The following is a 17,140-nucleotide window of genomic DNA, read 5'->3' on the forward strand; positions in this document are numbered from 1 at the left end:
CAGCTTTCCAATATTTGGGAATCTCAGACGATATGAAAGAGGTTGAAAAGGCCAGTAATAGGGGTTGCAACAATTTCGGCAGATAATTTTAGAAAGAGAGGGTCCAGATTGTCGAGCCCGGCTGATTTGTAGGCATCCAGATTTTGCAGCTCTTTCAGAACATCAGCTATCTGGATTTGGGTGAAGGAGAAATGGTGGGGGGCTTTGGCAGGTTGCTGTGGAGGGTGTTGGGCAGTTGACCGGGGTAGGGATAGCCAGTTGGAAAGCATGGCTAGCCGTAGAGAAATGCTTATTGAAATTAAATTATAGTGGATTTATCAGTGATGACAGTGTTTCCTAGCCTCAGAGCAGTGGGCAAGCTGGGAGGAGGTGCTCTTATTCTCCATGGACTTTAGTGTCCCAGAACTTTTGAGTTTGTACTACAGGATGCACATTTCTCTTTGAAAAAGCTAGCCCTAGGAAAGCTAACTGCCTGTGTATATTTGTTCCCAACTTCCCTGAAAAGGGTAAGTAAGGGTAAGTAATCCTTCTCCCCCCCCCCAACAAGATTTAGATGCAAGTGGCTGTTCCACTGGTTGTCATAAGGTGTATGCACCAATTTGTAGTCGCTCTGGATAAGAGCGTCTGCTAAATGACTTAAATGTAATGTTAAATGTAAAAGCTGCATATCACGGGGCCTTTTCAATGCTAATGCAGAACGCCACAGGATGTTTTTGTGCTGGTCAAAAGGCAGACAGGTCTGGAGTGAACCAAGGACTAAATCTATTCCTAGTTCTGCATTTTTTTGAACGGGGCATGCTTATTTAAGATGGTGAGGAAGGCACTTTTAAAGAATAACCAGGCATCATCTACTGACTGGATGAGGTCAATGTCATTCCAGGATACCCCGGCCAGGTCGATTAAAAAGGCCTGCTCGCAGAAGTGTTTTATGGAGCGTTTGACAGTGTTGAGGGGTGGGCGTTTGGTCGCAGACCCATTACAGATGCAGGCAATGAGGCATTGATCGCTGAGATCTTGATTGAAAACAGCAGAGGTGTATTTGGAGGGCGAGTTTGTTAGGATGATATCTGAGGGTGCCAGTGTTTACATATTTGGAGTTGTACATAGTAGGTTCATTGATCATTTGTGTGAGATTGAGGGCATCAAGCTTAGATTGTAGGATGGCCGGGATGTTAAGCATTTCCCAGTTCAGGTCACCTAGTAGGACGAGATCAGAAGATGGATGGGGGGGGGCAATCAATTCACATATGGTGTTGAGGGAAGTGGCTCCCTACCACTGAGGAAGCACAGTTCCCGCTCAGCCCAGTCAAAACTGTTCGCTGCTCTGGCCCCCCAATGGTGGAACAAACTCCCTCACGACGCCAGGACAGCGGAGTCAATCACCACCTTCCGGAGACACCTGAAACCCCACCTCTTTAAGGAATACCTAGGATAGGATAAGTAATCCTTCTCACCCCCCCTTTAAGATTTAGATGCACTATTGTAAAGTGACTGTTCCACTGGATGTCATAAGGTGAATGCACCAATTTGTAAGTCGCTCTGGATAAGAGCGTCTGCTAAATGACTTAAATGTAATGTAAATGGAAGTGAACATATGGGTCCAGTGAGTGGTTGGGCTGACTGGGAACACGGCGATTCAGACAGTTAGTAGGCCGGTGCTAACAAGCTAGCAGGCCGGGGCAAGCAAGCTAGCAGTTAGCAGACCGGGGCAAGCAAGCTAGCATTTAGTAGACCAGGGCTAGCAAGTTAGCAGAAGGGCCTTTGGGGGACGTCGCGATGGAGGTAAGTCTGTTTTTGCCTCTGTGCAGTGGCGTCGATAGACCGGTCGTGGATTTGTAGGGTTCCAAGTAGCTCTAGGTAGCTAGCAGGCCGCGGTTAGCAGAATGGGCCTTCAGCAGACATCACGCCTGTGGGGCCTGTTGGAATCCTCAGGCAGATTATGTCAATATTCCAGTCGTAGAGGATTGGCGGGGTTCCGTGCCCCGTACCGGCAGTAGAAGGGGTCCGGATATTGTAGCCCAAGAGTGGGTTTCGGTGGTAGCCCAGGAGCCCTAGCTTCAGGCTAATTGGTGCTTGCTCCAGGATGGAAACGCTAGCCATGAGTAGTCACCCAGGATTGCGGTTAGCTAGTTGCGAAGATCCAGATGAAAATGTTCAGAGTTTGCAGTAGGAATCCGGGGATATGGAGAGAGAAAAAAAATAGGTCCGTTATGCTCTGGTTTGAGTCACGTTGTACAAACTGGCGAGAGCTTTCTGAGCAAAGGTTAGCTGATGACCGCTAGCAGTGGTTTGCTAACTGATAGCTGGTAGGTAGTTAGCTGGCTAGCTTCAGTTGAGGGATTCCAGATCCGAAGTAAATAGAAATACTTCAGGGAAAAACAGATCCACGCCACATTGGGTGAGGCGGGTTGCAGGAGAGTATTTAGAAGTTGAGGTTTAGGAAAATATATGTGAAGAAAAATATATAAATAGATGTATACAAGGGACACGACAGGACAAAGACAGACTTCTGACTGCTACACCATCTTGGATTTCGCCAATAGTTACCCTTCTTTGCGAGGCATTGGAAAACCTCCCTGGTCTTTGTGGATGAATCTGTGTTTGAAATTCACTGCTCGACTTGAGGGACCTTATAGATAATTGTATGTATGTGAGGTACAGAGATCAGCTAGTCATGTTAAACACTATTATTTCACATAGAGTGAGTCCATGTGACTTGTTTAGCACATTTTTACACCTGAACTTATTTAGCCTTGCCATAACAAAGGGGTTGAATACTTATTGACCAAAGACATTTCAGGTTCATTATTATTATTATTATTATTATTAAAGACATTTGTAAAAACATAATTCCACTTTGGCATTATGGGGTATTGTGCGTAGGCCAGTGGCACAAAACCTCAATTGAATCCATTTTAAATTCAGGTAGAAACAACAAAATGTGAAAAAAGTCAAGGGGTGTGAATACTTTCTGATGGCACTGTATGTTCAAGTTATGTGCTCTTGTAGGAAGCAAAAACGCCCCCATTCCTGACCAAAATTTGCTATAACCGAGCTAGTAACTCAAAGAATATCAACAAATGTGCAGACGCGGCTACACGCTGCTCTGTGATCTCAAATGTGCATTATAGGCTACTCTCCGACCAGGGATGATAGAAAAAAAAACGTGTACCAGTAAGAGAGAAAAAAGCTGCTCCTCCGCCTACAACAAAATCACCAACTCAGTCATGAAGTTAAATATATTTCAATGCAACAAACCAAACTTACGTTGATTCAATCGCAATTTCCACAGCAAATCGGGAAAGCTAGTGTACATTTTAGTGAAGACCAATCTATTGTGCATCTGCATGGGCTGGACTGCTCCAGGAGCTGCACAGCTTAGAAAGAACAATGGACAGGACACCTGTTGAGGGCTGCAGCCTCGCTCTCTGGCAGCGCCGGTTGCCCTAGACTAGACCACACCAAAGCAGTTCAGAGTTTGCAATGTGGTGTACGTACCTCACAGTGGTCCCTGTACAGGTTCTGCAACTTCTTCACGTCGTTCATGTTGATGCGTTCAGGGAGGGGCTGGGTGCCCAGGTCAGGGATGGGGAACGGAGGCAGGACATGGGACACATCTGCAGACACAATGACACAGTTAAATCCCAAAGTGGTGTCTAATAATCCTGTGAAGCGAGATCATAAAAAAAAAAAAACTACATTATTATCTACATTATTATTGCATCCAGTGATCAAACTGTGCTAGTCTTGCCGTAGGCTACCATGCAAGCTATCTAAAAGCCTGTCATCATCATCACAGTTATATCCTTTATTCACAAACTATGGCATTAATGTGAGCTCTGTTTTGGTACAGGAGACATGATGCGCTGCCTGAGTGTTACAGTGTGGCTAGCAGCGATCCTTACCAATGTACTGCTGGTGGTGTTGGCTCTGGGCTGCCACAGACTGCTCTGGGGTGCTGGCTGAATGCTGGGAGCCTCCTGACAGGCTGTCCCCCATGCCATCCACCTTCTGGAGGGGCTTGAACCTGCATAGAGGGGAAAAGGCAGCACAGCTATGTTGGGTGGGGCTGGGAAGAACTAATGGATGACTGGGAGAGGAAGCACAAAAGAGCAGTGGAGAGGAAAGGGTGGAGAATAAATGCAGGTGTGAGGTTAAATAAACCATGCATCTGAAATTAGGGTGAGCGCACCATTTCACTCTGCTGCAGAGAGTCCACTAAAAGGGTTTTTAGGCAGAGGACATGAGGTCAATTCTTTAAAAAACAAATGAACTTGAGCTGACAGTATAGATTAAAGAGAACTAGAGTAGAGGATGTGAGAGGTAGGGCTCACCTTTGTTTCTGGTGCACAGGCTGTTGTCTCATGGCCATGTACTGAGAGTCCTCTTGCAGTCTGTTGAGTGGGGAGTCTGGCTTCAGTCTAATGCCATAGTAGTGGTATTTGGAGTTGCCTCTGGAACAAACAGGAACATTAGGGGTTAATAAACAAATATTGTATTCAGCTTTGTAAGTCTTATCAGAACAAATACTCACCATTACCACATCAATCAATCCAATCCATCATTAACACTAGAGGTCGACCGATTAATTGTAATGGACGATTCATTAGGGCCGAATTCAAGTTATAACAATCAGATAATTTTTTTTTTTACACCTTTATTTTACTAGGTAAGTCAGTTAAGAACACATTCTTATTTTCAATGACAACCTAGGAACGGTGGGTTAACTGCCTTGTTCAGGGGCAGAACGACAGATGTTTACCTTGTCAGCTCGGGGATTCAATCTGCAACCTTACGGTTAACTAGTCCAACACTCTAAACACCTGATTACATTGCACTCCACAAGGAGCCTGCCTGTTACGCGAATGCAGTAAGAAGCCAAGGTAAGTTGCTAGCTAGCATTAAACGTATCTTATAAAAAACAATCAATCATAATCACTAGTTAACGACACATGGTTGATGATATTACTAGTTTATCTAGCGTGTCCTGCGTTGCATATAATCGATGAAGTGCATATTCGCGAAAAAGGACTGTCGTTGCTCCAATGTGTACATAACCATAATCATCAATGCCTTTCTTACAATCAATACACAGAAGTATATATTTTTAAACCTGCATATTTAGCTAAAAGAAATCCAGGTTAGCAGGCAATATTAACTAGGTGAAATTGTGTCACTTCTCTTGCTTTCATTGCACGCAGAGTCTGTGTATATGCAACAGTTTGGGCTGCCTGGTTCGTTGCCAACTAATTTGCCAGAATTTTACGTAATTATGACATAACATTGAAGGTTTTGCAATGTAACAGGAATATTTAGACTTGGATGCCACCCGTTAGATAAAATACAGAATGGTTCCATATTTCACTGAAAGAATAAACGTCTTGTTTTCAAGATGATAGTTTCCAGATTCGACCATATTAATGACGTAAGGCTCGTATTTCTGTGTGTTATTATGTTATAACTAAGTCTATGATTTGATAGAGCAGTCTGAGTGAGCAATGGTAGGCACCAGCAGGCTCATAAGCATTCATTCAACCAGCAATTTCGTGCGTTTGACAGCAGCCCTTCAAGCCTTGCGCTGTTTATGACTTTAAGCATATCAACTCCCGAGATTAGGCTGGTGTAAATGATGTGAAATGGCTAGCTAGTTAGCGGGGTGCGCGCTAATAGCATTTCAAACATAACTCGCTATGAGACTTGGAGTAGTTGTCCCCTTGCTCTGCAAGGGTAACGCTGCTTCGAGTGTGGCTGTTGTCGATGCGTTCCTGGTTCGAGCCCAGGTAGGGGCGAGGAGAGGGACGGAAGCTAGACTGTTACACTGGCAATACTGAAGTGCCTATAAGAACATCCAATAGTCAAAGGTATATGAATTCCAAATCGTAGAGAGAAATAGTCCTATAATCCCTATAATAACTACAACCTAAAACTTCTTACCTGGGAATATTGAAGACTCATGTTAAAAGGAACCACCAGCTTTCATATGTTCTGAGCAAGGAATTTTAAACATTAGCTTTAAAATGGCACATATTGCACTTTTACTTTCTTCTCCAACACTTTGTTTTTGCATTATTTAAACCAAATTGAAAGTTGCATTTTTTATTTGAGGGTAAATTGATTTTATTTATGTATTGTATTAAGTTAACATAAGTGTTCATTCAGTATTGTTGTAATTGTCATTATTACAAATATATTTTAATGTATTTATTTTTAATTATTTTTACAATAATTTTATTATTATTAACACTACCCTGCTCTTCCTCACCCTTATCATCATGGTCTTACCTTGTGCCGAGGCGGCGGGTCCTGAGGCCCATAAAGACGGAGCGGATGAGTTTCCCAAAGGAGGCAGCGTTGACCGGGTCCAGTTTCTGCTCCTGACAGTGGCGCAGGTAGTGATTGTAGAGGGAGCTCCGGGGCAGGCTCACCCCCTCTGCTGTCTCATAGTTATCCAGCAGCCACTGCAGCTAAAACACACACAGTACAGAAACAGTCAGTCAGTCACACCTACTGGACCCTGTCTGCTGCACTCTGATCCTTACTGTACAACTCCATCCTAAGGTTGAAAGGCTAGAACCCGGTTACTGAGATTTACCACCCAAAACCACTCCTCCCTCCCCCCAGTTACACGCACACAGGTGCATGCACACACAGGCACACGCCAACCACCTGTTTAGTGAGTTTAAAGGAGAGAGAATTTAGATTGTGTTAAAACAGTCAACGGGAGTAAATTGGTATGTTTGAGGTGCACGCGCGCACCGGTACATTTGAGGTATAGCAGGTACACACACGTACACGATAGCACGGACACACACACACACACACACACACACACACACACACACACACACACACACACACACACACACACACTACCTGTTTAGTGAGTTTAAAGGAGAGAATTTAGATTGTGTTACAACTGTCAAAGGGAGTGAATTGGTAGATTTGAGGTATAGCAGGTACACGATAGTGTAACAGTATAACTTTAGACCGTCCCCTCGCCCATACCCGGGCGCGAACCAGGGACCCTCTGCACACAACAACTGACACCCACGAAGCATCGTTACCCATCGCTCCACAAAAGCCGCGGCCCTTGCAGAGCAAGGGTAACAACTACTTCATTGAAACGCTATTTAGCACGCACCACCGCTAACTAAGCTAGCCGTTTCACATCTGTTACAATAGCACACACAGGTACACAATAGCACACACACAGGTACACGCACACACACAAACCACCCGTTTAGTGAGTTTAAACGAGAGAATTTTTATTTTGTGTTAAAACTGTCAGAGGGGGTGAATTAGTATACGTGATAATTGCTCATTCATATTATACCTGTCCACTAGAGAAATATAGAACTCTGGTCTCCTATTCCCCAACAGGGTGGACAGAATTATTTACCTGTCTGTGTGGATGGTGGAGACTAGGCTAGGCAAAAATAAGATGATTGGCAGTTGAAATATAAACACATGGATATTTATCTCAATTTACAGGGTGGCCAGACAGTGTGACAGACACAGTGCGGAGTTGATGACAACAATATGACTGTCAGGTGGAGCTGCTTGATAAAAGATTCTAGAGGTGACTGAGGGTTAAGAGCCGGAATGGAGAATAACATTAATGAAATAGCTGGTTTGAATGGCAGCTCAATAAAGTAGAGAGCCAAGTAGTACTGCTTCTATTACCATATCACACTAATTATGGAGATGTGACCAACACACCGGCTCACATTATATAACATGTAATTGTTGACAAATAGTGAGTGTGTCTTGATTCGCATGTGAATGTGTGCTTCCCAGACAGTAGAAAAGGGGGGCATGGCGTTATGTGGCTATAACAATCACGTAGCTGTCACCATGTGGAGGATGGGGAATCTGAAAACGCAATAGGTTAAATACACGCGTTGCTTCTGTCAAGACAAGGACAAGGCAAGCTCAGCCAGCAGAAAGTCCCCCAATCAATAACTTGTTGAGAAACAAGTGGCAGCAGATGCAAGGAAAGTATCTGGTCAGACAACGCAGTGTTTTGGGTCACAGCACACTAAGGCTAGCAGTAGTCTGTTCCCTTCAGCAGAAAGAAGAGATCACAGTGAAGTGGTAAGGTAGAGCCAGGGAGACAAAGGCAGGCCTTTCTAGTCCTTTTCAAAGAAAGTTCCTGATTGACTTACATGGCTGTTGAGCAGGCTGCTTTTGTGAGTTGCAATCCCTTCCGACTTTTGGAGGTTTTCAATCGCCATTTCAAGCTAAAGAAAAAAATGAGCATGCAAAAAATGAAACAGGATGTAGAAAAAAGGAGGAAAACGAAAACACAAAACAGAAAGGAAATAAGAAGGTTAGCAGCAGCCAGATCTCTGCATTTCCATTACCCTCAGTCAATGTTGTAGCCAAATTCATTTTTGGCTGAAAAAGCATGCAAATGAGAGGGACTCAAGGGGTTAAGCTGCTGACTGAAGGCCCTCCTTGTCTGACACTAATGTATGCAAATAGTCTCTGCAAACAGGGTCACAGGTCATTCCATGCGCAATGACAATGAGTCGACAAATTCCAGCTAACACCCAATGAAAATCACCACACAATGCAAAACTTGAGAAGTTATATGTAACAGTCACTGTTGCAATCCATTTTGAACACAAATACAGTCCTAATAGAAAAACCTCCAACAGGAGCAATGTATTTCCATATCATCCCATCTTTTCCTTCCATTTGTTATCCCAAAGGAACCATTTCAATCAACTGACCAGATCATTTAGACTTTTTTCCGGCGGTATCATGGACTAGAGAAGAAAGGAGTTAAACTAGCAGGCATAGCGAATGACAAAACTTGAGAAGGAAAAAAAAGCAGGCATCCTTCCAAAGTCTAAGGGCTGTTGGCCAAATGGTAATGAGGCCCAGGGGTTACTTTGTTTTGCAGGGCGCTCAAGTGCCTGTGAAAAACTCTAAAACAAAGCATAGCCAAATGACTGAAACCAGCCTGCACCCTGCTTCCCTGTCCCGCTTCTCCCGTAACGCCATGGGGCACTGGGAAGGCTGAGGCCCACCCCAGACCCAGGTTTCCCCGAGGATCAGCAGATAGGCCAGGCAGGCAGTGGTGAGGATAGTCACACCAGCGTGCGTCACAGGCACAGCAGGGAATGTGTCTGCTACAGCAGGGCAATTTGTTTGTTGGTGTAACTAATGATTTATACACACACTTCAGAGAACACTTCAATCCATGCAGGCTTAAAGAGCTGTTTAGTAATGGAAACCATAAACCATCCCTCATGTTTGGGATGAGTTGGAATAACTGACTCTCAGACATGGGCATTCATTTCTAAAGGTGTTGGTGCCTCTTCAATTCCATATGGTTTGATGGACTTACATAGTCACATCACAATCATTTCACGGAGATACCTACTGGACTGGAAACTTAATTCTTCCTACTAAATTCATAAGTCCCAACAAGGACACAGAGTATATGTAACTCATCCAAGGTGCTCACCATAGCGGAGGAGGAGCGGGAGGAGTGTGAGGCGTGGTGGCGGCCTCCCTCCATGCCCCCGCCGTGGATCAGGTAGGTGCTGCCACCCGAGATGATCTGACTGCCGCCCACATCCATGGTGATGCCCACCATGCCGTGGGGCGGCACACCACTGGAGGAGGAGACCACCGTCGTGACCTGGGAACCCCCGCCTTGAGAGTCAAAATAGGCTCCTCCACTGCCCTGGCCATACAGCTGGGCCTCAGGGTTATAGGAGTAGGCTGTCCGACTGGAGAGAGAGGTGCCATAAGTTAAAGGTATGACCTCAGATCTATACAGAATGAAACAGCAATCCCATAACATTTCATTCACTTAGTTTGTGTTTTTAATTATAATAATACTACACATCTACAATCTTACATTAGGGGTTCAATTAGCTTTAAAAGCAGCAATATGACATTTTTGGGGTGACATGACCAAATTTACATAGAAATATGTGTTATAGATTGGTCATTCTCTTCGAAAGCAAGTCTAATAAGCGGTAGATCGGTTTAATTTTTGTGCTTACTTTCAGTTTTGTACACCAGCTTCTAACAGCTGAAAATACAATATTTTTGGTTATGGAAAATATATTACAGTGGTTTAGATGGTACAATGATTCTCTACAATATACTTGCTTGTTTTGTCACAAATTCTAGTAGTTTGCCTATTTTCAGTTTTTGCAACCAGGAAATGGCAGAGCGATTTCTACATAGTGCATCTTTTTACGGTATTCTATTTAGAAGTATTTTAAAGCCCGCTGGAACACATTCCATTGCCTGAAATGAAAAGCACCGCAGTACTTACATGGTTCCATTAGTGTAAACTGCTTCTCCCCCCTCTCCCACATATTGAACCTGGGAGGGGTAGACATGATGGATCTGCTGGATCTATGGAGAGAGAAACACAACCATTGAGCATTAATTGTCATCAAGAGGGAGTAATCACTTCTAGGCTGTTTTTCATTCTTTGAAATGAGAACATCAATGCTTGTTCGTAATCAAAATAGAGTAACTCATGTCTTCCGTAATCATAATATTGATTTGGGCGGCAGGTAGCCTAGTGGTTAGAGAGTTGGGCCAGTAACCGAAAGATTGCTGGATCAAATCCCCGAGCTGATAAGGTAAACATCTGTCGTTCTGCCCCTGAACAAAGCAGTTAACCCTGTTCCTAGGCCATCATTGTAAATAAGAATTTGTTCTTAACGGACTCGCCTGGTTAAATAAAATACAAATGTAAAAAAATATATTACCACAGTGCTATCAGTAGGTGGCAGTGGGACGTGATGAGAAAAAAATGAGAAAAAAGAAAATCCCTGCTGAGCACTTGAAGCACACCTGATTGAGCGCTAACAGCCATTATATTAGTTAGAAACTAATACCATTCAAAAGCAACAACGCTTACAATACAGTGGAGAATGTGATTGGTATCAACATGTCTGATGCTACTGTGGTGGAGCCATGCTGTGCATGTGGATAAAGCCAGACTGATTGAGTGTCCTGGGGGCTGGAGAGAAGGAAGGCAGGGTGGTGAGGAGACAGTGTGTACCTGCTGAGGGACCTGTTGCAGCCGGGGGACTGACAGCTGCTGCACCTGCGCTCCCTTCTGGGCTGAGCCTGTGGCCTGAACCAGCACCCTCTGGGGGGGTAGATGACACGCACCATTATTGTTAAGCACATAAGATGCGCACGCAAAACACACACTATGCCTATCGACACAAAAAAAGAAACTACAAATCCTTAAGCCCCTAAAAAGTACCAGATAATCACAAACACAACATGGAACTTGACTGGATTTTTGGTAGAATATCCTTCCTTATTATATGTACACTGTGGCTTGCACAAAACCTTTCTTCTTAAGACAAGTATGAAGTGAATGCTGGTGGGAAAGACTATGCTTTCCTATCCAGCAGCAATGCAGCCTTACAGTCAACATATTTTTGTGCAAGTCCATTCTAGGCTTTCACTAATTACAAGAGACCACAATGTTTGTTTGGGACCAACGTTCTTCTTTGGCGGTTGCAGAAGACCACTCCTGGTATACCTCTTCAGGGTAGTGTTGATGGAGATGTGTGTTCATGACAAAAATAAAATGGACATTTCCACTTATAGAAAAAATATATACGTTTGAGGTAGACTGCAGTGTAGTATAGGCCTATAGTTCAGCACAGGCTTCTCTCAAGCATAGCCAGCTGTCAAGGCATACATGTTACACTATCCAAAAATATTAACTGCTTGGTTTCTATGGATTCTCTCATCAACCCATGTCCTTTTCCCAGAACTTTGAACAGCTGTGGCAATACAAGGTTATAGGTCCTAATTGTACTAATGAGAAACCTCTGCCTAGCCAGATCTGATCACACACAACAACATGATATCCAATGATTCATGATGCTGTCAGCCACATCTAGGCAAATGCTTGTTGACATATTTTTGGGGTTCTTAATATACTGTAGACTGGAAATAAATTCACATTAAAAGGATTGCTCTGCAGTATAATGCATCTGGTATAAATGAGTAATGAAATCAACAGTGTTGTTGAGAATTCCCTTTTAACATTCTGCTGCTCTTCCCCAGTGCATGGCGTGAGGGGCTTGGTTCCCCTGGGGAGAATATTGTGTGTTGGGAGTGAGGTGGGATGCTGTGATGTAGAGCACTGTGCAGGGCTGTTGTGGTGACTGTTTGTCATGAACGCAGTAAAGTTCCACGTGACCATTGAGTCATGGTAATATACATTTTTGCACTCTGGACATGCTTTGGTACTACCCAACTCAGTAACAACCAACGGGTCGTAATGGCCTGGTACTTAGGGCTCTATTGTCCCTCTAACCACTCTGACGTCAGTGCAAATGCAATCTAAAATCACAAACACTTATCACAACAGTAGGTCTATCATACTTTCATAACTGTGATGATCAATTTGAAGAAAGAAGTTCAACAGCAGGTTGAAACAGTGTAAAGCATGGTTGTTGTGGATGTTGTTTCAAAGCCTAACAACGAAATGGACAGCACTAAGGTGATTCAAAACGCCCATTGGCATGTTATTATTATTTTGCCATTATACAATACATAGTCTACGGCATATTACTCATTGCAAAAAAAACTCAAATGTTTTAAGATGACTTTGGTACATAATTGGTCTGGCCTATACTCCAATCTTTTTTCTTTTTCTTTAGTAATGGCCTCTGAGTGTGGACTGTATTATGTATACTGGATGAACTTGTTACCTTATGCTACGCTCCAAAATGTCAGTCAATGAGTCTGGGAGAAAACATAATATAGCCATAGACAATGCTGTTGGTTCATTGATTGTGAATTTGATTTTGAATAGCTTAGTAACAGGGAATGTTTTCATCATTAAATCGGGCAACACATTACCTTTAGCTACAGAATATCTCACCACCATGCGTTTCCATCTCCTATGCTCTCCTTTATTCCATTCTCGAGCGTACAGGCTGTCAGCAGTTTAGTATCATGTTTTCAAACAACATATTTCACTATCGATGTGCACAAACGGATTCCACTTGGTTTCCCAAATTCAGCACTGGGTGGCTGCAGGAACAAGGTTGGAGAGGCCATGGCATACAGAGTTTAGGAGGAATATCATGTCGGGCAGAGCGGGCATGCTCCTCAAACAATGGTTGATGTGTGGAGTGAAATAAGCATTATATTTATTTCTCAGCTGCTCATAGGGCTGGGTGATAGGATATTTTGGCCCCATCATGTTATTTTTTAAATTGGACGGTATGACAGGGTGGCCATAAGGTGGGAACACATACATTCTAACTGATTTCAATGGCTGTCTCCATTCTGATTGTTTTAAACTGGTCAACTTCAAAAACATTTTAATGCACTTTCAGTAATTGCTGCATTACCTGCACTAATTTGAGAATTTCCACACTGCCAAGTAGGACTGCACAATATGGGCAAACAATCAAAGGCCTTATTTTTAAGCAAATTTTGCAATTTCAATTTTACTTGCGATTTAGAGCAAAACACTTGGGTGAACTGTTGGAATCATGGAAATAGAATGATCATTCAAATTCCATAGTTAGAATATAATAGCGGGCACTTGAATACAGTGTTTGACGTGACAAATGAAAATGCCAGAGAGGAGTTATAGTTACAGGGTAGGACGTTGACAATTATACAACAGGTGGTTCTAATGCTGATTGGTTAAAACCGCATTCCAGCCGGTGTCTATTCCACAAGTTACGACAGGATAAATATATATTACGTAAAATGCCTATTTACTCTGTTCCATCTGACTGCGCAATTCACTGTCTCATCAGCCCAACCAGGCGCTTTATAAACTTGGATCTCCACTATAAAAATCTAGACATTATCTCACATTTCTTTTAGAGTAACATTTAGTTTTCAACAACGGAGATTTGTAAAAACCTTGCTGTCTCTCCGACATTTGCAACATTGAACTTGAAAATTTAAACAATCTCCAGCTGTCCCATAGTAATGTCCAGTTCTTGACACGGTCGAGACAAGCAAGCAGTGCTTCTCAGTCAGTCGAAATCACGAATCAGTTGGCAGAATTGTTCTGGATATATACACAAAGAAATATAAATTGGGGGAAAAAAAGTTCAAACGAAACAAAGTGCAGCTAGTTTGCAGTCTTTTTTTTAGTTTGAAGTGATTATCTTAGCCGTGTTGTTGGCTAGCTCCTCTGAACAGCGTCCTGACGAGAGAGCACATTTTTTCAGCCAAGAAAAATAGTGCCTCATTAGCTCATTACTATGGATGTATCCAAATACATGTGACTAGAAAACAGCTTAAACAAATGCGAAATGCAGCTACTGTTGTTATTCTGGCTGCACTGTTTGACGTTACTGTAAGTTAGCTGTAGTTGGCTAGCTAGCAAGCAAGGGATAAGAATGTTGCCAGCCTATATGGCAATGGAACATTTCGAACGAACAACTGGGTTAAGTCCATTGATACAGAACAACCGGATTGAGTCTCTGGCACCCGAACCGATAGAACGAACAACCAGCCGGCTTGGATAGCTTGGATGTGTGTCAGGACTATGTCTTGTGGAAGGATTAAATAGTATGAATAAATTAATCAATTAACATGAATGAAAATGGCTAATCATTATTTGAATATGTTGGTAACCCGGGACTAACACTGTGCCAATATATCCTCCAAACACCGGCATTGAGGGCATTATCACTTAAGTGTTTCCTAGGGCACCCTATAATATTTAGCTACATTTAATGTTCTCAGCTTCTCTTCTTTGATTTAGAAGATACTGTTTCACAAACATTTTGGTCTACACCATCACTGGTATTATCAGGCTGTATAGTTAATTACATTTGCTCTGACTCAGTACATTTATTAGCTATCGATTAGCATTAGTGATTAGCAGCTAACAAGATTTAGGACGAACTTGCTAATAAAATACAAATGAGCTGTTTGCAGATGTAAGAAATACAAACTAATAATGCAATTATAGAACACTAGTGGATTTATATTAAGAAGCAAAGTGAAAACAGCATCTTTGTCATCAAAATTGTTGCATGTGCTACATTCACCATGCAGACTGAACACAAGTGTGCTCCTTGAGTGACGGGGCTAGGTCTGTGTGGAAAGCGGCATTGAGAGAGAAGACTCAAGTAGCAAAGTAAACTATAAAAATGGATGTTACACGGTGTATCACATTTAACAAACTAAACATTTAAATACCATCATAGTAGGTAAAGAAAAAAGGCAAGTATCCTAAAAAAAAAAAAAAAATAGACCGTAGGGAAAGCGCGTGGCCTCCATTCGCTATTCAAATCGAACTTTATTTGCCACATGCGCCGAATACAACAAGTGTCGACTTTACCGTGAAAATGGCGATTTTTATGAATTGTTCGGCAGTTTAATGGCTTGGGGGTAGAAGCTGTTGAGGAGCCTTTTTGTCCTACACTTGGAGCTCCGGTACTGCTTGCCGTGCAGTAGCAGAGAAAAGAGTATATAACATGGTTGACTGGAGTCTGACAATTTTATGGGCTTTCCGACACCGCCTATTATATAGGTTCTGGATGGCAGGAAGCTTGACCCCAGTGATGTACTGGGCCGTTCACACTACCCTCCGTAGCACCTTACGGTCAGATGCTGAGCAGTTGCCATACCAGGCCGTGAGGCAACCGGTCAGGATGCTCTCGATGGTGCAGCTGTAGAACCTTTTGAGGATGTGGGGGCCCATGCAAAATCTTTTCAGTCTCCTGAGGGGAAGAGATTTTGTTGTGCCCTCTTCACGACTGTCTTGGTGTGTTTGGACCATGATAGTTCATCGGTGATGTGGACGCCAAGGAACATGGAAGCTCTCAACCTGCTCCACTACGGCCCCGTCGATGTTAATTGGGGCCTGTTCGTCCCACCTTCTCCTGTAGTCCACGATCAGCTCCTTTGTCTTGCTCCCATTGAGGGAGAAGTTGTCTTGGCACCACACTGACAGTTGACCTCCAACCCTATAGGCCATCTCATCATTGCCGGTGATCAGGCCTATTGCTGTTGTGTCATCAGCAAACTTGATGGGCGTTGGAGTCATGTGAGGCCACATAGTCGTGGGTGAACAAGGAATACAGTAGGGGACTAAGTACACACCCCTGAGGGGCCCTAGTGTTAAGGATCAGGAAGACGTATTACTGCCTACTCTTACCACCTAGGGGTGGCCTGTCAGGAAGTCTAGGATCCAGTTGCAGAGGGAGGCGTTTAGTCCCAGAGTCCTTAGCTTAGTGATGAGCTTCATGAGCACTATGGTGTTGAACGCTGAGCTGTAGTCAATGAACAGCATTCTCACATAGGTGTTCCTTTTGTCTAGGTGAGAAAGGGTGGCGTGTAGTGCAATTGAGATTGTGTCATCTGTGGATCTGTTGGGGCGGTATGCAAATTGGAGTGGGTCTGGGGTGTCCGGGAATATGCTGTTGATGTGAGCCATGACCAGCCTTTCAAAGTACTTCATGGCTACCGACGTGAGTGCCACAGGGCGGTAATCATTTAGGCAGGTTACCTTCGCCTCCTTGGGCACAGGGACTATGGTGGTCTGCATGAAACATGTCTGTAATACCGACTCAGCCAGGGAGAGGTTGAAAATGTCATTGAAGACACTTGACAATTGGTCCACGCAGGCTTTGAGTACACATCCTGGTAATCCGTCTAGCCCAGTGGCTTTGTAAATGTTGACCTGTTTAAAAGGTTTCGTTCACATCAGCTACCGAGAGCATTATCACAGTCATCCAGAACAGCTGGTGCTCTCATGCATGCTTCAGTGTTGCTTGCCTCGAAGCGAGCATAAAAAAAACGCATTTAGCTCGTCTGGTAGGCTCGCGTCACTGGGCAGCTCGCATCTGGGTTTTCCTTTGTAGTCCGTAATAGTTTAAGCCCTGCCACACCCGACGAGCGTCAGAGCCGGTGTAGTGGGATTCATTCTGTATTGACGCTTTGCTTGTTTGATGGGTCGTCTGAGGGCATAGCAAGATTTCTTATAAGCGTCCGGATTAGTCCATCGCTCCTTGAAAGTGGCAGCTCTAGCCTTTAGCGCGATGTAGATGTTGCTTGTAATCCATGGCTTCTGGTTGGGATATGTACATACAGTCACTGTGGGGGATGACGTCGTCGATGCACTTATTGATGAAGCTGATGACAGGTGGTG

At 43.5% G+C, this 17,140-nt stretch overlaps 1 protein-coding gene across 6 annotated transcripts in view; it reads right to left on the reverse strand.

The window, feature by feature from the left end:
• LOC118390403 (DNA-binding protein RFX2-like) overlaps positions 1–17,140 on the reverse strand; it is a 64,968-nt gene that overhangs the window by 13,044 nt on the left and 34,784 nt on the right. For 5 of the 6 annotated variants that reach the window (XM_035780952.2, XM_035780944.2, XM_035780935.2 and 2 more), the window contains exons 3-10: positions 11,042–11,131; positions 10,301–10,383; positions 9,476–9,743; positions 8,166–8,240; positions 6,283–6,464; positions 4,335–4,454; positions 3,906–4,027; positions 3,499–3,617 (exon numbers count right to left, since the gene is read on the reverse strand). In XM_035780952.2, coding sequence (XP_035636845.1) covers positions 3,499–3,617; positions 3,906–4,027; positions 4,335–4,454; positions 6,283–6,464; positions 8,166–8,240; positions 9,476–9,743; positions 10,301–10,383; positions 11,042–11,131 — 1,059 coding nt within the window. The remainder of the gene's footprint in view (positions 1–3,498; positions 3,618–3,905; positions 4,028–4,334; positions 4,455–6,282; positions 6,465–8,165; positions 8,241–9,475; positions 9,744–10,300; positions 10,384–11,041; positions 11,132–17,140) is intronic. The other variant, XM_035780970.2, reaches the window with a different exon arrangement.

The sequence above is a fragment of the Oncorhynchus keta genome, chromosome 1 (assembly GCF_023373465.1).
Source record: "Oncorhynchus keta strain PuntledgeMale-10-30-2019 chromosome 1, Oket_V2, whole genome shotgun sequence".
In the NCBI taxonomy this organism is placed as follows: Eukaryota; Metazoa; Chordata; class Actinopteri; order Salmoniformes; family Salmonidae; genus Oncorhynchus; species Oncorhynchus keta.